The 24,724-nt window shown below is 41.0% G+C and overlaps 1 protein-coding gene across 4 annotated transcripts in view; it reads right to left on the bottom strand.

Moving 5' to 3' along the window:
* Window positions 1–24,724, bottom strand: part of DCC (DCC netrin 1 receptor) — a 573,034-nt gene that overhangs the window by 61,296 nt on the left and 487,014 nt on the right. For 2 of the 4 annotated variants that reach the window (XM_030005494.1, XM_030005495.1), the window contains exons 16-18: window positions 9,377–9,472; window positions 5,214–5,452; window positions 864–1,002 (exon numbers count right to left, since the gene is read on the bottom strand). In XM_030005494.1, coding sequence (XP_029861354.1) covers window positions 864–1,002; window positions 5,214–5,452; window positions 9,377–9,472 — 474 coding nt within the window. The remainder of the gene's footprint in view (window positions 1–863; window positions 1,003–5,213; window positions 5,453–9,376; window positions 9,473–24,724) is intronic. The other 2 variants (XM_041121032.1, XM_041121033.1) reach the window with 1 other exon arrangement.

Here is a 24,724-nt window from a genome sequence, read left to right as displayed (position 1 = left end):
ATTAAGCCTTCCAAGTGTATTTGTTTATTATAAGCATATTGTTAATATTAACAATGGCTGCTTGCTGGAAATGAAATACAGATGTATAAAAACACTGAGCATAGAAGAGATGCCTTACCAAACTGTCAGCAGGGAATTTATGCAAGTCAACATTTTGCACAGGGTAGATAATTGTGTCTTTCCAATAAATAATGAGCAAGCTAAAAAGACTGCTCACTTGACTATTATCTTTTTTTCCTGTTGCTGTCTCTGCCTCTAATTCTGCACACACGGTTTCAGTCGCTGTAACTCTGTAGGTCTTGGCTGGACTGCTGCGTTGGTCACCAGCACAGTGCACAGCAAACAGCTAAAATGTGTCCACGTAGTATTATGAACAGAGCTGTGAGTCAAGACCTTGAGTCAAGAAGGATGTGCATTAGATAGAAGCAGTCACTGAGTCCTTTCTACTAAGCGGGTAAGATGGGAAGTCACGAACTTGAGACAAAACCACACAGAACTTCAGAAGTCAAAATTTTCAAGTAGCAAAATCATTACCTAATGATAAGAGAATAATTGTTCTCACCTGATCGCAGGTTTCTTTGAAAAGTGAAAACTATTTTAAATCATTAGCATTAACAGTCACAGATACTCATTATATTATGGGGCAAAGTATCACACACACATACTACCATCTCCTAACTTCTTGCAATGCCACCAGAGCTCAGTAGAACGACGGCTCTGCTTTGTACCCATGAAAAAAAGTGAAGAAATACAGTTAATTTTGTACATACGCTATTGGTTTATGCAGTTAGGATGAACTTGAACACGGCTTTTGGTGACAAATAAAAAACCAAAGAGAGCCTTTCCAGCAGCTCTTGCCGTACCTGCTTCATAGGTGGTGGCGTGCGCGGTCATGCTCCAGGTGCTGGACCGCCGACCTTTGGTGACCATGACAGAGAACTCATACATCGTGTTTGGCTTCAGACCTATCACGGTGTGACTCAGAGCGGTCGTGTCTGCCGACTGCAAAGAGATGGACCCGAGAACGTCTTTTAAAGCCACTGGTTTTGCTGGTAGCCAAGCAAAACACAGTTAGAATGGATTCCTTTTCCAAGCAAAATAGCTCTATTGCTACTGTGTACCTTAATGGGAGTATTTTTAGTACCGAAGGCAGTTAAAGAAATTATTGTGATGCTTTCTCTCTCTCTTTTCCCAGACAAAGAAATTTGCCATGCATTTTTTTCAAATGTAAATTGGAAGCTAACCCTGTGTCCTTCATCTATGCCTATAAGAGGACAAAAAATAGGAACATTTCCATAACTTAAACACTAATTTCCAGCCTGTTTGATGGGTTCCTTCTAAAAAAAAAAAAAAAACCAACAAAAAAAACCCAACAAAAAAAACTTTTTAGTCTCCTGATTCTTAGTGGCGGCTCAGAAAGCATTTTTACCCCTAGAATGGTCCTGACTAAGGCTTCTCAGTTCCTGGGGTTAACATGTATTTATGACAGAGATCGAAATATGACCCAGGACCCCTGCATAAAGATGCTTTTTTGTATTCATAAAACACACTTTTGCTTGGTTAAATGTAATTTGTTTATATATTAGATTATATTTGAAATATATTATTGATCTGCCTCACTGTGATACGTTATGAACAACTACACATATTGGTGTTGATGTGAATATTAAATTGTTCATTTATTTTTAGCTGATGTAGCTTTTTACCTCAGCCTGCAGTAAGGAACAATTTGAGGCAAACTGCACTAGTATCAAAGGAGACAAGCGAGAAGAAAATTATCGGACAAATTGGTGACAATTGAATAAAATCAATTCCCACGCTTTTCAAGCTACAGAGCCTGGTGTGCAATCCTCCAGCGCCAACAACTTACAGGCAAGCACGTAAATGTGGTGTGCCCTTTTACACCTTTATATACCTACAGACTAAAGTGTACTGAGCGAGGACAACATTTGCATCAGAAGACTACCTTGATGTTCACATTTGGGAAGCGGTTCACAACAAGGCATCTTGCTGGCACGCATCAGTAATGCCATTCTGATGCTAATCATCAGATGATTCAAAAATAAATCGACCTTTACTAAAAACGGGACATCAAGTTTCCAGCACACCACAGAATAAAGCAGCAATATTCAAGGGGGAGTGGGAGAAATTTACTTTGCAGAGACATTAATGAATGGGCTATATATGCCTACACGGTACGCTGTTTTATCACAAGTGCTCTGACAGATGTTTTGCATGCTACTTAATAGGAAGACTTAATGCAATACCAGATTTTATCATCTTCATACTGAATTAAATCTCCTAGTTCTTGGAAATTAGCCATTTTGCAACTTATCTGTACGAGGGGTTTACTCCAGCCGAGAATCTCCCTCTATAAAAAGTCTTACTGAAGCAAAGACATCACTTATAACCTATGTGTTTATAAACTACTCAGCCAAACTACTCAACTACTTGCCAGAGACGGCAAAATCTACCTGCTAGAGTTTATACAAATTCTTATTTGACTAAAGGCTGGATTTCAATATAAGGAACAATAATTTTCTCCCCCAGAAAAGATTTTGGAAGAAATGAAATTATTTACAGCATAAAATACTCCTCAGCATGTCTCAGGGTAACTAAATCTGATAACTATCACTGTGGAAGTTCTCAGATATTACACGTGATCAGGAAAAATTCACATGGAAAAAAACAATAGGGTTTGAACCTACTCCTGGACAAAATAGTCTTTAGCGGAACATAAAGACATTGGGTTCTTTTTTGTACAAAGAAACTTATTTGTCTCCAGCTGAGTGGTTTTCTTTGACTGTTTCGCTCAATACTAAATATTAGCATTTCAATAGTCAAAACATCCTTGAAGTTAATATCACATTGAGATGAAGGGGGTGTAACTGTAGCAAGTACCTTTAGTAATGCCACACCATGCCTGTTTGGGACAGTTTGTACAAAGTAAAGTTGGTAGGGAAAAATTAAATTTATAAACTTTTAACTTCAATAGGAAAGTCTAAACCCTTCATTATATTAGATTTGATATACAGTTTTGAAGCAATGGGAGACTGTAATGGGAAAATCTCAAAAGACGTGGAAATTCAATGCCAATGCACAAGCAAGTGCTTTGGGAACCTACTTGTGAGCCTGATCCAAAACCCTCTGAAGAAAGCAGAAGTTTTCCCCACTGTTTTCAAAGAATAACATAATAGCTTTTATCTTGTTTCCTTGTAAAAAATGTGGTTATTTCAAGAAAGCAGACCCTCTTGAAAGATTTTTGATTGTTTCTGCTTCTGGGTGATTGAACTGGATTAAATGAATCAGGCCGGCTCTTCACATGCTACCCAGAGACTAGTCAAACTAGAGATGATGGCAAAAAAAGGTAATTTCACTCTCGCTCCTCTCCTCTTCAGTCTCCTGCTCCTCAACGGCTCCCGGAGCCCTGCGTGGTGGCTCTGCGAGAGATGTCCACCTGCTCGTGTGAGCAGAAAGCCAACGAGCTCGACACCTCCGAGCAGGACGTGCTTCTCCTGCACAGCGGATTAATAGGGCTGGGTTTGATCATTTTTGCTTGTCACCCGCCATTTTCCACTGCATGCAGCTCAGTACATGCATTGGGAAACTAGAGAAAATGTTATGATTGACTGTGAGCGGCAAAACACAATGCTGTCTTTTCTGGAGCTTTGATTTCATCACTAGAGCTGCAAACTGGGACTCGCTGTGCTTCCCTGTGCTATACTCCGCATTTTGTTGGGCATGGAAATCCATCTCTAAAGAGGAGTCGGATCAAGGTAGGGCATTCAAAACATTACAGTGCGTCGTTCTGGCACCCTTAATTACCTCGCAGCTTGTTACAACTGCACGAACATACAAAATTTGCGTCTAACATTGCAGATCATCATGTCAGCATCTGAGGTCGCCACAAGCACGGCAGTAGATGTAAAAGCAAGGTATGTCCTTTTACACCTTGTAAAGATGTGCTAATATTTAAAAGCTTTACAGTGGGTCAGCACCTGCAGCAAAAAGCCAGCTGACCTGAGTCTCCTCTCAGCTGGCATGAACGCAAATCAGGAGTAAGGCAACTGAAATGGATAGTTTTGTGACAGCACACGGACTGAGCCGAGTGCCAGCGAGCCAAATTCTGACGGAGACGTGCAAGGGGGAGAGCTGAAAAATCACACTCGGAAAAGGGATTGAAGGCAAGAGCGTCTCCACCATCATTTCCACATCTTCTGAAAATTGCCTGGGAAAGATCTTGAGATTAGAGTCTGTAGGACAGGGTTACCCCAAACCTGAAAGGGGATGGAGAGCTATTCTCTGGGGTTTAGAAAGGCCAACCTATATTCAGACACATCACTCAGGCTCTAATCAGAGGAGCCTCAGTGCTGGATAGAGCATGGCCTGTTCCACAGTCCTTGTAAAAATGACTTGTATGAGGCTGCTTTTGTTAGGACAGAGAACAGTAAAAAAGGGGGCATCCACCTGCAGTATAAAAATACACCCACAGCAAACAACTCACTATGGATCAATATGATCCTTTAGGCAAGTGAAAACAACTATTATGGCAGGGCACAGGAGGAAGGACATGCTCATCATGGGGAAGGTGGATGTTATATGAGATGCAATATATAAGCTGACGATAGTAGGGAAAGATAGCTTATTGTTCAAAAACAAGCAAACAAAAAAGCCTAAAGGCTGTGCTTGCTCCTTCCCATTCCCTGTCCCACCGTATCTCTTTAATGTACTGCACGGGTTTTGGTACTGCTTTCATCAGGACTTGGAAAGAAATTCTCATCCACAAAATAGCATGCTGCTGTCACATCCATTCAAGTGTAGTTTTCTCATAAACTAGCCTTCATTTTTTGCTATTTGGGAATATGTAATATGGGTGGGTGGAATTGCCATACGGTGTGGGTGGGTTTGCAACTGGCATTTCTTCCTAGTCACGCTACACTATTGTGCTACCAAATCTGTGACTAATTTATATCTGATTGGTAAAGATTGAAGATCAAAACTTTCAACAATTGGCATGTGGAATTAAAATATGGCATTTTCATCCAAGTAAACACATAGGTTTCTAGGAAGCAGTAGTTACTCAGGCAAGTTTCCTTTTGATTGAAATACAAATTTTGGTTGAGGGAAGTTCATAAAAGCCAAATCAGAGTCTTTGCAAATAAGATATGAACAGATGAAATAGCTCATAAATTCATAACGTGTTAAAATTTCACCTTGTACTTAGCACTTGTCGAATAGCTTGTTCTCCATCGGACTGTGTAGAAGCGAACCTCCGTAGTCTTTTGGTTCTTTGGGACAGAGTTGTCTGCCCAGATGACCCTCACTGCATCATGCGTAAGTGCAACAGCCTGGACACCTACTGGTGGGAGCATGGGGGTGGAGATATCTGGGACTGAGGTAGGGAAATCATCAAGCAAAGGATAAAAATCAACTTCTAATGGATCAATGGGGTCTGGGTCCATACATCACCAAATGAGCATTCCAAAATAAATGAATAGGTAAGTTAAACAGAAAAACAAAACGAAACAAAACAAACCACAAACAGCCACCAAGGGGCACACATCACAATGGGTTAAATGCATGGCATTAATGAGGAGGAGGAACATGAGGAGAACAGAAAGAAAGGCATTAATGCAAAATGAGAACGCATCAGCAACATCTCAGTTACATCACTACAACAAACCTAACCAGCGCTAACTGCTATTTTCCATGACTTGTTTAAATACTGCCAGGTATGCTGTGTTTTCTTCACACAAGATGAAGTCAATGCACAGTGTCTCTCCTTAAAATGATTTACATTTTCTTAAAAAACTGAATCACTTAGATGATACATTATTGGAAACACCTACGAAGTGGAGAGTGTGCCATCTTCCAACCTCATTTACAGACATGACATACTCTCACATGTGTAGGAGTTACCTATGCTTTTCTCTCTTGGCAGCCTCTCTCAGGCTCTTTTGTTGTTTTAGGCTCCTGAAAGGAATATATTCTGCATCTGCTTAAACGTTTGTTAGGCAAAACAGCACACAACAATTTCACTGCTGAAGTGAAGATCTTGCAGTTGTTGGTTCAATACTGTCAGCGTGTTAAATGCGCACATCCAGGCGTGGAGACGTGGATTATCTTCAAGCGGGCTTCTTCCTCGAGGAGCAAGCACAGTTCCTCTCCCGTGTGTCTGTGACCGGGCGGTCTTTGGGGAGCAAGACGCTGAGCATCATCCACATGCCACAGCGGTGCGCTATGCAATGGCCGAGGAAAATTCTGGCTGTCTTAATTATCGAGACAGCGGCACATTTCATTTCATTTCCAAAAGTTCAGATCTGAGTGGCGTGCTGACGCATCCAGTTAACTGAGGCTGTCGAGATGACTGCGGCCATGCTTCTCCTTCCACTCTGTTGCAGAGGAGGTTTCTCTAAGTTACGGTGGCACGAGAGAGGAACCAGGCGTTGGGTGGGCAGCAGATTACTGCTGTAACAGTCAGGGGAAAAAAAACACCAACCACCCGTGTACAGAATTCCTGATCGGCGTTTGGTTCGGCCCCAATGACACTCACGCTCTTGGCTCTGTGTCTGCCCTTTGGGGCTGCACAGCGATGGCACCCACGTGGGAACCAGAGATCGTTTCTACTCGGTTTAAATACCTCTGTCCTTGTTGAAGCACCCAGTCAACTTCTGGCCTATCTTTTAAAACTCCTTCCCGACTCATTATTTACCAGTTGTGATTTTTCTACATAGAATTTCAAAATGCAGTGGGTAAAATGCAGCACAAGCACGCCGAAAGGTTGCTTGGGTTTTTTTTCCTCCCCCTAAAATAATGTGCTAATTAATTAATCAAAGCATAAATGACTCTAATATTTCCTCACTGACAGCTGCTACAGTTTGCCTGCTCCATGTACAATTCCAGCTCCTGACACTCTTTGATCACTCCTGTTTTATGGTTTTTGTAATTCTTACTCAGAACTTCAGGGGGTCACAGCCCTCAGAAGGAAAAACAGAGGAGACAAGGATGTTTAAAATGTATGATAAGCCATTAGGTTCAACCTGCTTCTTGTGTTGCTTCTTTCATCAAAAGCTGCTTTATAAGAAGCTTGAATATGAGTGTTGAAGGAGATGAAGCAAGCCAGTGGCTGTTGTTGTAGTGATCCAAAACTCAAACACACGATCCACACAGGGAGGAATGGGCAGCTGAATCTCTTTTTTGCCCCAACCTGGTGAATCGAGCTTCTGCAAGTTGAAAGTTAACAGTTTCTTTTCCTGAACTGAAGTTTTCCAAAAGAACTGGCTGTAAACTTTGGAAGGTGAGCAATACCTGTTTCTGTTGGGGTTTTTCACAAACTTATGATGGAAGTTGATGTAACTGGAGCCAAGTTGATATTTTAGCAAATACTGCACTTCCTTTCTCTTTTTCTTTCCCATACTGAAAACTGAAGTCCTGCTGTAGAGGAGATTACGAAGAGAGGCTGGGTTTAGCAAAAAAAAATGGTCAGACTCGATCAATCAAGATAATTCAGTTTCTGAAACAAATCACCACTGACCTGGGGAAGAGGGAAATGTCTATAATCCACTGGTGGCTGAAAATAGGTCCCTAAATACTGTCTCCATTTTCCACCAAAGTTTCATTTGCTATTATTTACGCGTGCACATCTGTCATTTGGAAATTGCAATCTCTTGACAGAAAATAGTTTCTTGCTTTCTTCGGAGCTGTTTTGTGAATATTGCACATTATGTAACTTTAGTTTGCACACCCTATCCACACAAGCAGACACCAAAGCATGCCTACGTATATGCTAAATGGACACACGAAGACACAGTTTTTGCTTTTCTTTGGTGCCCAGGGTGCGTCAGCTCATCCGCTGCTCGGGGGGGGCACGGTTCTGTGCTTTCCTGCTTTGCTAAAAGCCTTTTTTGAGATGTTCCTCCATGAACAACCCAGGCCACTGGCTCCTTCCAAAAGCTGCAGCCCACGGGTGGGAGGTGGTGGGAAGCTCCGGGTACGGACGTCTCAGCAATGAGAGAAGCACCGGGGTGGACTGCTCGCAGATGATCATTTGGGTCAGTTCACCAAAACAAGAGCCCAAGCCTGAATTACCTTTTTCACACCTGGATATCATTTTGTTTATGAGAGGTTATATACAGACATAAAATCAAATTGCACAGGCCAGCCGGGTGATTTTTAAATAGAACCAACAGGGAACAAAACACTGAAAAATAAAGGAATATACAGATCCTGAGGCAAACTTACTGGAAAAAGATTTTACAAGACACATACTTAGCAAGAATGACCTCTGTAGATTCCAGACAAGAAGAAAGATTAATAATTTTGAGCCAAAATTTTTCTGACACTTATTATATCTAATGTAGCTTGTTACGGTTGCCCTTGATTGTGTGATTAATCTTTTTTTTTTTCCTCCTTCTGACTTTCCAAGATTTTTTATGGGAATACTTCACAAAACCATATGGTAAAAGCTGTTTTTCCTTGTAGAGCCACAGAAGTACAATTTGGTTGATTTATTCCTCGTGGTCCACCCAAGCCAGCGTCAGTGATGGGGTTTGCTCTCAGTGACACAGCTCCCTTTCCAGGCAGCTCTGAACACCATGGATGAAACGCGAGAAAAAACTTCACCAAATGATGGTGTCGCTCCAGAGGAAAAACACTTTTTTTTTTTTTTTTTTTTTGAGTTCTGTTCTTTTAACCCCTCATCAGTCCCATCCACCCACCAGTGATTGCAGAAAAACCACGAGGCAGTCTGGAAGACAGTGCTACACGAGAGTAATTCCAATTTTAGAACTTTGCTAGTGTCCCAACAATGCATCTGTGAAAAACAGCTGCCTAAAAGCACCCTGCTCCATTACTGCCGGGTAATCCCTTCTGCGAGCCTTATCCTGCCAGGAAAATCTCATCAGTACGTTCCTTCACCTTTTGCAACCCCTCTACATGCTCTTCTAGATGTGCATGATGAGAGTGTGTTTTAACTAATTCATTTTAATTTAAACTGCTTTTAAAATGAAGGAAACAAAAATAATTTCATCTGGGCTTAATTCAGCAAAGCTATTCACCACTATTCTGCCCTGATCTTTAAATATTTAAATTGTTTGGGAGCCATGCTTCTCCCAAGCCAACCCGCATCAAAGAGCAAGCGCTTATGAGCATCCCGTTAAATTCATACAGCCAATTTCTGGAAAGGGTAAATAATTCATTCTATCTGTGTAGTTAGAATAAAGTAGAAAATGAAGCTGATTTATTCTAGCAGGGACCTGGAGGTTGCAGAGCTCTTTTCTTCCATTGCCTTGACCAAAATGTTTTGCCTAGCGTGCACCTTTGTAAGGCTAATGTTCACTGACGGGGAGCAGATTATGAACCGGCATTTGCAACTCACCTGTCATCGACCTGGTGGTCGCACTTTCGTACAGAGGCACCCCTTCGCCTGCGTTGTTAAAGGCCTTTAAGGAAATCACGTAATGGGAACTCGGCTCTGCAGGAGGAAACAAATAAGGCAAAACAAAGCACACATCGTTAAAGTCAGATTTGGGATGCAGAATGGACGAGCGCCTTCCTGAAAAGCAAGAAAAAAAAAAAAATAAAGTTAAACAAACGCCTGTGCGAAGTGACGAGCATGACTGCTGCCCATCGTTTTCGTTTCCCTTCCAAAGGCTTTATTGATCTCAATGCCCTGGTGCCATCTCCGCCAGCACCGAGCTGACGTCCTCCTTTAAATCACCTGCCGCTTTGCCTGCGTAACAAACCTGGAACCCGCTCTGCGCGTCGGCCCTAACTCCTGACCCGTCGCTCCGAGCAGACGAAGCCTCAGACGCGGTGCTACACGGAGGCGAGGGATGCTGCGGGGTACCGGTGCCTTCCCGCCGGCTGCCGGATGGAGCTGGGGCAGCCGGGGCCGTGGTGCTGAGCTCCGGCGGGCAGGGAAGCATCCAGCCCCGCGCAGCCCTTCACGAGGACACGTTGCCGTCTTTGGGGGATGACGCGGGAAGAGACGGTTGAGGGTCGCCAGCGATGCGTCGCCTCGGGATCCTGAAGCCCGTGCCGGTGAACCGCAGGCGCCCGGCTCTCCGGCGCAGCTTGGGTGGAACTCGTGGTCCTGAACCCAGCCCAGAACAGGTCACACACCCCTGGGACCGATTCCTGGACGCTGAGCAAAAAGCCTCCCTCCCTCCCTCATTTCTCGATGTCAGAATGACGTGGGTAATAGCCGTTTCACCGCGTTTTACCTCACTGAGAACTGCTCGCGCTGTGTTGTAAAGATGAAGGATGTGGCAGACAAGAAATAACACACGGGAATTAACTTCAGGGTTGCACGGACGTGCTGCGCTGGTTTGTGTGTCCTAGTTAACCACGGGGCTACTCTAAATATGTCCCTAAATAAAAACAAAGTGAAATGAGCACACTGGTTCCATGTTGGTTTTTGCTACTGTTTTCTGAGAAAAACAAGGCGATTCGTTTTCCTGATTTTTTTCCAGGTGAATTACTTCATTCCCCCCCCACTTTTTTTTTTTTTAGCTGTTAATTCTATTTGTACAGAAGAAGATTGCACCTGAATACATTGGGCGCTCATACACCTGCCAAAGATGGGAACCACCTTCTCAAAGTTCTTCAGCAAGAAATAACAAATGTTTGCACGTGAGGAGGCATTTATTAATGTGACATTGCAAAAGACCTGCTGCAGAATTACATATTTCATCTACATTAACATCAAATCAGCTCAGTATGATTAATACCATTACAGTGAATCTGAAATGAGTAAATAATCTTTAGAGTACTTATTGCATATTGTTACTAATATCCTTTCTACCCACATATTTTGTACTTAATTTTACGTCCAGAAGAAACAGTGACATATTTGTTTAATATTCAGGTGACTTCTGTGCTTCTATCACAAAAGAGCTAAACTTTAAAAATTGCCAGATGAATGACTGGTGCATTAATAACTCCCTGTGCTAAGTATTGTACAGTTATTAATTCAGTTGGTACTCACTGTAATATCATTAGTCATAAGGAAATTATTTTGTATTCAGAGAGACGTAGTATATATTTTCATATGATTTCCACTAGGTATTAGCATACTACTTTTAATTTCTAATTTAACTAAGTGTTGTAACTCTCCAGATTCCACACAAAGATTTATTTATTGAGACGAGAAGTCATTATTTAGCTGAGACTTTAATAATGTCACATTCAGTAGTTTCCGCAGAAGAAAAAGAAATTCACATGCACAGTCTAGACCGACTCCATCTCTTCCTTCTACCCACATCCCAGCTGTTGTGCCTATTTAGTTTTGAAAGACATCTGGCAGAGTGACGCAAGGGGTTAATACAGACCATTCACTAGGGCAGACTTTGGGAAATACAGGGAAGAATACCAAAAGATGAAGTTTTAGGACTTTGAGATGTACCAGGTGTTTGCTGTTACCAGCAGTGAACTCAGTGCCTAGACTGAAGAGGACATATAGAGACAGACAGTGGATTAATCTCACTGCTTTCTATAAGTTAGGCACATGGTTTAGTTTATAAGGGCTGTCCCTACAGCGACTGAAGAGACAAGCACCTCTGTATGACAATTCATCCCATACTAAGACAGGTATTTAAGAAATATAAGATAAATCAGTCTCTAAGGATTGGTACGTATCTCCACTGACGATGGCCAGAGCACAGATGTCTGGACTTCACTTGGCTTAAATTTTAAATAACAAGACATTAGTCAGAAGAGAATGTCACCCTGAACACTGACTTTGCGAATGTGGAAGATTACTGGAGAAACCCGATTCTAGAAATTACTGTCAAAACCCCCACAACCCCATAGAACTGTCACGTCTAATCAAAATACATTGTGAATTCCCAACAATGAATGCGCAAAATGAGTGATTTACTATTAATTTGATCATGAAAAATACACTCACGGAAATTGATAAATTAGGCGGAAAAATGTGATAAGTTCATGGAAAATTTAAAAATGGAGACTATATAGCACATACTTCATTACAACTGCCCATATAGCACAATATATAGTCCATCAAATTTTATAAATTGAACAGGCTGACATATGATTCATGTTTATAACTAGGCTGGGTAAGGTTACATTTGCAAAAATGAGCTAAGATTGGGATGAGGATGCGATCTGTAGCTTTCTGTTAAAAACATGAAAAATTCAGGTGGTTAATTTGAGCTGCTGCTAACTGGAGCAATAAATAATTGCTTGAGTCTCCTTTAGATAAGAGGGAAAAAGGCAATTTGCCATGGTACAGTGTTTGAACACAGTATTAGAGTTCGGTTTAGTCCAATACAATGAAAAAATGAAAAAGCATTAATATCATCATGTGACAGAGTTGCTTTTTAAACTGCATTGTATACTAATAATAATTACGGGGTCATTCTGGTGCTCTTTTTGGTAAAGTGCCACTGACTGGAGTGGGAGTTCAAATGAGGAAAGCTTTTTAGTGTAAACCTGTTAATAAGCACAGCTGCTAATGGAACAGAAGGGTCGTTAGCGCTCCTGGCAGAAACAACACAAAGAAACAAAGAAACAGGGGCTTTAGAGATGATGATTGCAGTGCCGTTGCAAGAATTCAGAGGTAAATTCTGAATTTTTCTCCACCGACTCCTATTCATCACAGCGAGGAACACAACCCTATAACAATGATGTTACCATTTGTATTTGCTATTCTGGAGCAGGAGTGGGAGACAATTATATACTTTTTTTCTGGCAGAAGAAATCTCTTCTTGCCTTTGAAGAAGCTGAGCAAAGAATTCAGCTTTAATTAGAGCATCAACCAAGAATCCCCATGTCAGTGTTGGTGAGGAACATGCTCTGGAAATAAAGTTGTGTTCTGCAGTTCAACTTAAAAAAAAAAAAAAAAAAAAAAAAAAGGACAAGAAGTTCAAACTAAGCATGAACAAAATCGATTTCTTCTACTGACAGATGTTGTTACTGGAAAGAAAATAAACAAATACCAACTCATTCAAGATACCACAGTTATCTTCTTCTTTAAGAGGGTAAAATTGTGACATCTCTACAGCCATTACATGGGGTCTTTTGACAAATGTTGACTTTTCATGTATAATTTGATTTTGTCTTTAAACTATAAATATAAAATAAATGCTTGACAACTAGATGTGAACTCCAATCTGAGGAAAGCTGCTCGCTTTAAGCTACAGGGTTGGGAAGAGGGTAGTGCACTCGGCTGATTTTCCAGATCAGCTCCTTTTTCTCTCAAATAAAAATTCATTCTCAAGTCCTCTTCTCATGTCCCATTTTAACAATTACCTGACATGAGGGATCTGTAGAGTGCTCTACAGATTGGTACCTGGGGAGAGCTGAAGCTAAGATGGGGTCTCCTGCTCATCATGAAAACGTTGCTCCATCCCATCATATTACTCAGAGCTACTGCCTTGCACTTAAAAACATCTGAATTTCTTCTAATGCAATGTAGCCAATGAAATAGCAATAAAGATAAGTTATATGTTCAATAATCTTCTCCCAATACCTTTGTCAATGCCTTTCCTGATCCTAACCAAAGTGAAGTAGAACTTCATTGAGGTCTAATCCCTTTTACTCTGCTTGAGCATCAGCGTGAATCTATAAGTACAGTATAATAACGTGCTCACGCTGCCACAGCTTGCTGAGGAGGAAAAGCTGCCATCTTTTGCACTTGTTTTTTTTTTTTCCCCATTACTAAGCTGTTTTTAACTGTAGGCTACAGAAGTCTACCCTTGGGATGGCAGAGACAGTAGTAACGTATCCATCATGAGAAGCTATAGCCTCCCTGTAGACAAAGTAGAAACAAAGATATCTTGTCAAAACAGATGGGGTCTGACAATATCCTGCAGTAAAAGGACAGGGTGGAAATTGCAGCAAGAGACATTCCTATTAGTTATTAGGAAAAAAATAAATATGAGGGCTGTCAAGCACTGCGGCAGGGGCCCAGAGAGGCTGTGGAACACCCATCCCTGGAGGTGCTCAGAAGTCAGCTGCGGAGGACGCTGGTGTGACCCAGAGCTCCCTCTGAAGCTGGCTCTGCTTGAACAAAGACTTGGACCATATGACTTGAGGGATCCCTTCCAACCTAAGTCATTCTGTGGTAATTAATACCTGCTCCCACAACCATGATGAGAGCAGGAACCTGGCCTTGATACCAATCTGAGGAGGAAGTTCTAAGCCAGCTCCTGACATAGGACCCTTCTGCCTTCTCTGTTGCTCTCACCGTTTGCTTTGCCAAGAGCATACTGACGCCACTTTATCAGCAAAGAAAGGAGCAGAAACACAAATGCTAGCTTTTGTTGCAAGCAGAGTAACTCCTGCAGGAAATGCCCTGTTAAAAGGGAAAAGGTCTTCAAGAGAATTATGTCTATGCCCTGTGTGTCCTGCCATTGCCACTGATGCTGAAAGACCCTCCAAAGGGCAGAAAAGCCATCACTACAATTATCTCAAAAAGCAACCAGAGAACTGTCTCATTTACTGCTGTTTGGGTTTGTGAAAACATTACACCTAGTAAATCAGTAGTACCAGTATCAGTTCCTAGACCTAGTCACACTAGTTTATTGCCAGGAAAAGGCAATCTATCTACAGGACGAATGTCAAATTGAAGTATAAACTCTTGCAGACAAGGGTTACTGAATTCTGAGAAATCGAGAGGGTAAAGCACTTCCAACATCGCAGTCAGATGTAGTGTACTTCTGTAACCTGGACCTGAAACGGAGGGTTGCAGCCAGGGCTGGGGTTGAACGCTCCCAGGGAATTGGAAACCACCCTACATGCATTAAGGAGCCCAAAGCACAGCTTACACTCAAGTTTTCAACTAGAAGTGCCACAACAAACAAGCCCAAAGCAGGAGGGGTTCCTGCTGTGTGAGACGGCTCAGAGGGAATCGGAGGGGTTCCTCTGGAGGCAAATTCCGAGGGAATCTCTTCACACCGGGGTCAGACCTTGGAGGAAACATTCTGCCTTCAGCAGGCTACTAAATAAATTTGTGCTTTGAGCGCTGCGGTGTCAGGCTAGTCAGGCATCCAGGCATAACAAACCGTGCCACATACGCCATTAGAGCATCAGCAGCGTCTTGCCCGGGGGGTGGAAGCCCAAGGGGTGATTTCGCCTCCTCTGTGCAGAAATTACCCTCAAGCAATGGACTGTACACCATCACCCAAAAAGAAAGGTGCCTTGACTCTGATTTTACAAATATCCACTGGACACCTAATGGCCAGCAGATTAAAGAGCATTAAAAGAAACAGTAAGTGATGTATTCCACCTCCTGGACAGCATACGCTTGCCCTGGAGAGCAAAGCTTAGAAGCAAATTTTAGTACAATGTAGGGAAATGATATCCACATTAAAAAAAACAAACCCAAACCCCAAACTATTAATCATATTAGCAAATTTAACTATAAATATTCCACTAGAATAGACTATCATGGTGAAATTCTGCAAATGAGTTTCTCCTATGTTGTCAGCTAGAGAAAAACAGTTTTATTTTATTCCTTCTAGGCACTTCTTGTACATCAGCAACGGCTGCATTTCAGTGGTGGATGAGGAGATAATTTCTGTGATGTTATTTCATCGAATGTATTAGGTAATTTAGAAAGAAGTCACTACCAGAAAGGCTAAAATGGGTAATAAAGGGCTCATGTATTGCTTTCAAGAAAATAAGAGAACTACCAATGAATTATCCTTTTTCTAACACAACCGAATTAGCATATATTTACATCTTCTGGTAAACTGAACAATCATTAATAACAGAGAAGAACTTTGTTCAATTAAGTTAAACTTACCAGATGCTGTAAAATTCAAGAATGCATTTTCCAAGGTTACAGAGGATGGGTCTGGTATCTTCTTTGTGAATGGAAAGCACAAAATGTAAGTTTTGGAAATTGGGCACATTGTTTCCATGCCAAAAGGTTTCATCCAATGTTTAAACAAAGTCAGCTAACTAACATGATATTTGAAGCATCAGGAGTACTAGTATCTCCTGAAAATCAATTTGTTCTGTTTAGGATCTGAAAGAGCAATGCAGATTGCTGATTGAGGCATCAAAACGTGAAACTATTGGCCTGGGAAAATTCCCGTCTGAGCGTTAAAGCCCTTTTTAGACAAAAACATTTGGTTTTGAGAGGGAATACAGGGAACAGTGGAAACTTGGATTCACATCTGTAGTACATCACAAACTTCTCAAGAAATGATGGATAAGTCACTGGTTTTTGTATGTCTTCAGTCCCTACAGTATTAACTTTTCTTTTTTTTCTATTTCCTTCAGTCTTTTGACTATAAGCTCTTTGAAGTAGAGTCTTACATTGTGTTTCTATGTTAACTGCGCAACAAAACCCCGATCTCACCTCGAACCTCTGCGTGCTACTGTAACACAAATAACAAAGAAACGTTAATACGTAGACATGCTTAAAATATTTCCTATATTTAACTGAAAGTTGTCCCTGAGGAGCACAGTTCTGCCCATCTGCTTCCCAGAGATGCGAGGGACGGGGGACAGAGCGAGGTCCTACACATCTACATTTCAAACAAATACAACCTAACCTGTAATTTTTAATCCAGTCTCACCGTTGACTCTGTTACAACTGTTGAAGGCACGTCCTAGCTCTCTGGATGATAAACTAGGACTCCAGTCATCTTCCAAAAATTTGGTTAGGTAGCAATGCCCAGGGTTTTGCCTCACTCTGCTGCAGTGTGAGCTCCAGCAGGATCCTTCAGCAACTGGACCTCCTTGTCTTCTCACAGGCTGTCCCCCTTGGCAAGACATCTCAGCGAATCATCCCAAGAAGTCAACATCGACCTACCTGGAGCCCCAGAGCCTTTGGGGGAGCGCACCGTGCAGCGCAGGGAGGACATGACCCTGCAGAGAACCAGTGAAGGTCATGGCATCAAAACATGTCGCTGCAGCTGGGCGACAATGATGTGCCCTGCTATTCTGGGGGTGCCTGTGTATTTCTAGGTACTCAGGCTGATTCTGGAAACATTTAACTTCTAAAACGCTAGAGAAAGTGTTTAACGGAGCAAAGAGAATTCATAATGAGAATCTGTTAAGTGCTTTTATTTTAATGTAGTTCAGGAGACGAACAACAAATCCATATTTACAGTTGTTTTTAAGATGTCATCTCATCATATATTATGCCTGCTTGCTGATTTCTCTTGCGAGCTATGTCCTCTGTGCATTATAACAAAGTGTGCAGGGCTTTTTTTTTTTTTTTTTTTGAGGAAAGACTGTAATTTGAACATGCTTAGAAATAGGTCTTGTCTCCTGCGGAGATGTGAACCTTTACAACTCCCATGGTGCATTGCAAGCTCAGTGCACTCTGTGTCGGTAGGGATGTGAAACAACAAAAAAATCCCTATGCGTATCACATACATTTGTTATTGATGTTACAAATGCAGACAAACTCAGGAAGAGTAAAGTAGTGTAGCAGAAATGAAGTGTAAGACATATGGACAAATGAATAAAAAATGAATAGCTGTGACTTGAGATGCTTCCTGACATCAGAGGAAACGCCATTAATGTACCAGGAAGGTTAACCTGTGTGTGGACAAGGTTTCTTCAGGCACTCATACACAAAAAATAACGATGAAAGTTGCACCATGAGGAGAGGTTGTGCTTTCCTTTGCAAAAAATAAGTCTTTCATCCAAGCAAACGTGCATCCATAAGCCTGGGTCACTTAGCTGTTTTGATCTCCTTAGCATCCACGACTGAGAGACCAGTGACAATCCAGAAGGCAGAGTGTTGTATCTGTCCTTTTCCCTGAAAACTAAGCCTTGCAACAAAGCTTCCTTTTTTTGTGGTTGATGAATGAGTATAAAGAAAAAAAATATTCTAGGCTATCTGCATTATTTATATTATAATTTGGGATTAAGAGTTATTCTTCGGCATTCTGGTTTTTACCAACGAAGAAAGGAAATATTCAGCTCTTCTGTTCCATCTGTTGTCAATAGATCCTAAACACTTTGTCAGAGAAGCCTGTTTAGCTGTTTTTTACAGCTGGAGAACTGAGGCATAAACAAACTAAAAAGCCTTACAGAAAGTCAGCCAGAGTGAAGTGTATGAGCGGATTCCTACACATAGGTATATGGGCTGGCTAAAATTCACTTTAACATGAGGACACTGTTAAAATCCACACAATATCTGATTTGGGGGAGTTACGCAAGATCTGTTTGTAATATAAATAATGCATGGATCACACACTGACCCTTTGCTTGGGAGCAATTTCTCCATACTCTGTAAGAAAGCAAAGTCAGGGAGAAATGAAAGAAAATTGTTGCATGAAGTATTTGCAGAAATGGCAGCATTCTTTAAATGACAGTCAGTTTTCAAAGGCAAGAAAGAAAATGAACAGTCCCTGGAGTCTCGAAGTGCCTTTACTTGTTAGTGTTGTGCTTTAATGTGATCTATGAGGGAAACAGTGAGATGCATAAAATTTAACATATTTTTGTTTGATTTTTGCTGCTCCATTTTGTAGTAAAAATGCAAAGGGAAGAAAACAACCCAAAACTACATTAAAAAGCCTTTTTGTTCCCTTTCATGTCTTTGTTATAATCCACAACTGTCATCTGCAAAGATTAAAGAAAATGAAGAACCTTCTTTCTCTCCCTGATTCGCAGTTAAGATTGAAGGTGAATTTGATGGAACCCTTTGTATTCCTACTGGTATGTTTGTTAAAATATAAATTCAGATCTAAAAGCTTTATCTTCATTTCTTGTCACTTGTAATTGTCGATTTTTTTTACTTTTATTCCTTGAATAATGCAGGGATCTGTAAAGTTGAACATCTGTGCCATCCAAAATGCTCACACATCACCTGAACAGTAACACTTGCATCAAGGCGCGCAAAGACAAGACCACCCCGGCTGTCAAGCTCCCACCATGCCGTATAGAGTCCCTTGCACCAGTCTGTATAGACCAGGGGAGACCGTGCAACCCCCTCCAGCATTATAAAATGACTTACCGGTGTGAGCTGTTAATACGTTCTTATTATTCATATGGTAGCTCTAATCTCCAAACTACTAATTAAGCAGAAATTGCTCACATCCATTAGATTTTCTCTTCAGAGCTTAAAATTTTCAGATGTGCGTAGCTTCGGGCTTTATGGGAGGAGAGGGAGTAACTTTGAAAAGTCTTTGCTAGATTTTGCTGCATATTATGCACTTTGCTTTCATTGCTGGGCCAGGAGGATCAAAGGTTCAAGTTAAAAAGAGACATGAAAATAATATTTCAAGATGTGCACTCCAGCTTCCCAATCAAACTCTTTCAAGAGGGTGCATACGAATTCCTAAACACTCGGGGAGATGAATGTAGCTTTTTCTTAGATCACATAAAGGCAACTGTACTTAAAAACTCTTTCTAAAATTACGCCTTGTTCTTCTCTTCTCAAATACGTAAGGGGGGAGGAAGGGATGTGCTCTGAAGAAGAAAGTCCACATTTCTGTAAGACTCTAGAATTTGGTGCAGCTTTCCCATCACGTTTAGTTTTTAAATGGTTTGAATAGCTGTAAAATAATAATTTTTATACACATTTTCTCATGGAAAGACCTAGGGCATTTTACAGATGGAAGTATTATTATGGACACCAGAGGAACTACCTTTTGTGATCAGCTTAAAACTGAGTCTCAGGTTTTCAAAACTGCATCTCTCTGCTTTCTCTCACGTGGTGCAAACACCCTGTCGTCAGCTGCAGAATTATTCTATTGTTACTATTCAAACGCTTTTTTAAAGCATTTTGGCTGTTGGGATGTCACTAACATAAAGCAAAGGCAGAGGCCACACCATGCAGCACTGGGAGGCTAACGGTCATCTGCCGGGTCTCCTTACGCCCAGCCTACCACCCTTCTCACGTCAGCCTCCTACCTTTTCCCATTATCCCAGTAAGTTGTTAAAATATCCCAGAATGAGTTATCCAAATATCCCGGCATGATACGATAATGTTATAATGTACCGGAATATGCTATGATAAAGTTACCACGTTTCATTTTTCCAATACATTAATTAAAAATACAGCTTTATGATCTATACTAAAAGTTTTATGCAAATTATTACAGCTAGTGTGGTGTTTCAGATATTTTGGGGTTTATGTTTGCAGAATCAGTAAACAGAAATCTCCTTGGCTTACTTCTTCCCTTTTCTTTTAAACTTTTATTTCATGAGTAAGCTTTAATACGAAGCTCCATGGACATGAGCCCAGTCAGTTCATTACTACGCTTAACGCCTTCTGAGCTGGATCAGTACAGAAATCATTACTTCTTAGGCGTAAAAGATCAGAATTGGCATCTGTGAATTCTTCCGATATTGTTAAAACAACCATTACTCAGCCAATAACCTTGCCATTTATAATCACAAGCAAAGAATTAAAAAAATATTAAAAGAAACAGAAAGAAAACAAACTGAAGTGGCTCACTAGAAGTGGGTCTCCTTGTTAGAATTATTCATTGCAGAGTCAGTCAAGCACTGATCTCTGTCACAGAAAAGGTTGAATGAGAGCAGGGGATGCTTGCTCCTGAAATTTATGAGATTGACATCAAATATCTTTCATACACTACAAAAAGAAAATACAACAAATTCTTCACTGACAAAGCTGAAGTCTCTGGATATTCTTATATTCTTCTGCACCTGTGGAGGTGTCTCCAAGGCAATATGACCACTCAGTCATAAGAAAATCACTCTAATTCATTCTAGAGCACAAGTGTTACCTCTATATAGTTGTATTCAAGATGATCATCACACAGAATAAAGTTCTCAATCACTATTATGAAAGACTGAGTACTTTTCTTCATGTTTTTGAAGCGATTTATTCAGTCGCTGAAGTGTACTACTCAGACAAGTGCTGTAACAGCTCGGGTACAGGCTCATTCAGGCATTAAAAAAGTTTTGCTTGAAGGCAGTAACCAATTAAGTACCTGAAAATGTGATGCAAAGCTGCTGTACAACTTGCGCATATTGGTGTTACACTCGCATTAGCAAGAGGGAAGGAATTAAAAAGCAGACCACTCTGTGAGCGTGTAGGTCTCCATCCTTCCCCTGTGGGTGATCTACTTAAGGATACTGTCCATTGCTTCCAAGCCTTGTACTTTCAAGCAGAGTTTTAAAAGTATTTAGGATTATAAAGGTGCAGTGAAGTGTCCGATAGGATTTCTAAAGAGACTTCGGTATCTGACTCCCATATCCAAAACCAGTAAGTACTACACAGAAAGCATTTTTAGTCGATCATTAGCAGCACACTGAAGGTGCAAAGATCTTTGGAATTTCATCGTCAGCTCTTGAATGGCAAATCCTGATGCGTAACAACGCACACCACGGCTAAGTTACCATTACGGACATCCGCCGTGGTCAAAGGGAGAAAAAGTCAGATGATGGAGCTGTTGAATGGGCTGAACTATCCTTGCTGTTCTTTTCCTGCTTGAGGGACTAGAGAAGTAACATGGGCTGATACGGCTCAAACTCAGGTGACTCAGTTAAACGTCTGAAGTTGGGTAAAATAAATAACCAGTCTAGAGAGTAGGTCAGAGAGTTTATCATTAGTTCTGTCTTATCACAAAGGTTTCACCACCAAACGCTGACATACTACGTCCACAAGTGAAGCTACCCATCTTCTTTACAGCCTGGCTGCAGAGAACATCAACAGACCTGAGCTTAAAGCATGGACTAAGTTTTGTTTCTGACTCTGCCTCAACTTTTATGATAGTAGTAAGTCATTTAGGATTAGATTTTAGAATTATAGAACTTCACATAAAAATGCAAATTACAACAAATTACTGTATTTCCAGACATTTATAACAATGGTACCCAACCATCCATATTCATAGAATGTGCGTGCAGGTGGCCAACAACGACCCGTGGCTGCACAAACAAATTAGGGAAGGAGGAACAAAACCTACACAAATACCAGCACGAGGAACTGCAGCCTTACATATCCAACAAGTGGGAATTGCCACAGCAACCCTATCGCACATCTACGGCAGGAACCGCCAAACAAAGGGGGATCACGAAGGCAGGAATTTCCAGGGCAACCGTATCGCAGATGCTGGGAAGGGAATAAAGCCAGTGAGCCAGCCTGGGGGCTGTTAGCTTCAACTTTCAATACCTGTGTGCATCCCTCTTGTCAATCTCTCAACTGTAAGGTCTTTGGAAAGATGTCCAGGAGGTGCTTTTGTGTGGGTCTGAACACAGACAGAAGAAAATCGTTCCCAGGAAAAAGATCAGGCGTGCATGTATGTGCACACGTATGGTGTCAGGGTGTTTCACGTCCCTGTTCAACCCGGCACGGCAGTACTTTTAACAGAGCAGTTCTTCCCCATCATTTCTCTCAGGACTATAGCACGAGCTTATAGCAGTAAAATAATGCCTGTCATGGACCTGGATTGCTGGGTTTGGGCATCTGTGGGTGAAAACGGTGACTATAAGTGAGAGTCAGGCAGGATTTCTGAAAGGCAGCTGATGTCAAACAAATCTGATTGCTCTTTAATGAAAGCATCTACGACTCCAGAATCTAAATGATACGTAGGTTTGCACTGTGCTTCAAAACAGCATACAAAGCAACAATAAAAAGAAAAACTGCAGTGAACTTCAGGAAGCTGCAAAAACCCAATTTTCCAGCTACATACATCACAGACTGGATTGAGGCGAAGTGGGGTGACCTCTCTGCAGTCTCTGTCTAACGAGACAAAGGAGAGCTGGGGAACCAAGAGGAAGTAATCGCTGAAAGCCACGAGCATCAAAAGGGATGAGGTCTTTGGAAGGGAGAGAAAAACTCACTGAAGTTCATCATTTATTTAGACATCAGACTTCATTGTCGCTTTCACATAGTACATTTATGATAATGAATACCATACTCATGCACAGGTTTCATAGGAAATTTTACAACAGGTGGGGTGAGTCCACATAACATCTAGGAAGTATTTTTTCCCCTCATTTCATCTAGGAAGTACTTTTTCCCCTTATTTCTGCCAGCAGCACATTTTGATTCACAACCTTATTGAAAACAGTACTTTTATTAGGAAAAGAATTCTGTCTCATCATTTTGTGTAATTTTCTTGTAATGGTTTCTAATAAAGTGGGTGAATAATGTAGGAAGTGTTGGCAACTGTTCTAATTTTTTAAAAGCTTTCTCTGGGCCCTTGGTCACATCCCTCTGGGGTTCATTTTCTGTGGATATTTAAATGATGGAATTTAATTAATGCAATTATTCATGGAATTGATTTCCGAAGTTGTACATGTGAACATTTGGAGAAGTCGAATTTAAAATGCGCACGTCAGGATTTGCAACCAAAGAGCTTGCATCCTTATCCAGTTCGAGACCAGATGCGTGCAGCTTATCTGGACACTGACAATTAAGTTACAGTGCTCACATTTTGAATATTTGCAATCAAACCAAAAAATGTACAATGAAGAGATACTTTCCATCTGAATAATTAATAACGTTCATGAAACCTCAGTCTGTTGGAGGATATTCAGCAAAAAAACCCAACCCTGATTTCAGTGACTGAATTATTTATAACTAAATATTTAATACACTCAATAGTTTCTTGACATTTTCTAGATGTCTGGGTGTTACTTCTGTATGTTAGTAAAGTACATTAGTGAAACACCCTTCCTGACTTGCTGGACTTCGTATGTACTTCTGCCTGTTGGCAGGGCCAAGAATATAGGAGAACCCTTTTAATCCACAGAAACAGTTCTAATACCTGAAGTACACCATCAACTTTCCACAGATACCAAGTGTAGTTACCCTATGAGAAGGCTTTTGTATCTGCAAGCTGTTCCTAGCATATCTTCCACCTGACGGTAGTGGCTATCAGAGGTCCTATGAGAAAATACATTCACTGGTCATTTAATACATGAAGGAAAACAAACACTAAAGCTTCACAAAACCCAAGATGTTTCTCCAGTTGTTAATCAAGACACTTTTAGTGGGAGCTGAGCATTCGGAACTCTGTAAAACTTAGATAGCTCTGTCCACCTCCTTTTCTTTTCTAGTACTTCTGGGTCAACAATGGCGAAAGACTCAACTGAAAACTCATTAGAGATATGAAACAACTTAAAATAGGCTTGGGAGAATTTAAATCCCTTTTGGAATTAAAAAAAATACTTTGCACTTAATCCTGACCATTAGTTATTAGACACATTCATTCATTATTAATAGCTTTTATCTTTATATTCCACAAAATTTCTGCCATAGTCCAGTCAGATATCTTTCCATTTTGCATAGTAACTTCGCACTTGCACAAAACACTATCAAACCCGCCTTTTTCTGTAGAACTCACTGAGTATTTGGGAGTGTTTATGCACGGCTCTTTGCAAATACCTCCATCATGAAATATACACCTGGACATAGAGAAGCTGTTTGATGAAGTAACAGTAAAAACAGTTTACGCTACTCTCCAGGTTTCCCCCAAGGAAACAGCAAAAAGGTTGGACGATGCAGTTTCATGGTGCTATAAAACACAAATTCCAAAGAAAAGCGTCCCCAGCTACCGAAGAGTTTTGGCCCTATAGAACTGAGATAACTAGTCTAGCTGTGCACCCCTAATCCACTAAGTTAATGAATTTTCCTGTAATAGCTGATCATTCCCAGAATACTAAGCAGAAAACTTACCATTTTTACCTGGAATAGAAGTGCTAAAGCAGAAACCGCAAGGAAACCATTAAACTTTTTGACTTCCTTTAAACTTTGAACTGTTTTCCCAGTGCTAGGAGAATGGTCCGTCACCACTGGAAGAATCCAGGTCCCAGTGTA

Source organism: Aquila chrysaetos, chromosome Z, assembly GCF_900496995.4.
Source record: "Aquila chrysaetos chrysaetos chromosome Z, bAquChr1.4, whole genome shotgun sequence".
Lineage (NCBI taxonomy): Eukaryota > Metazoa > Chordata > Aves > Accipitriformes > Accipitridae > Aquila > Aquila chrysaetos.
This window is presented reverse-complemented; position numbering and strand designations above follow the sequence as displayed.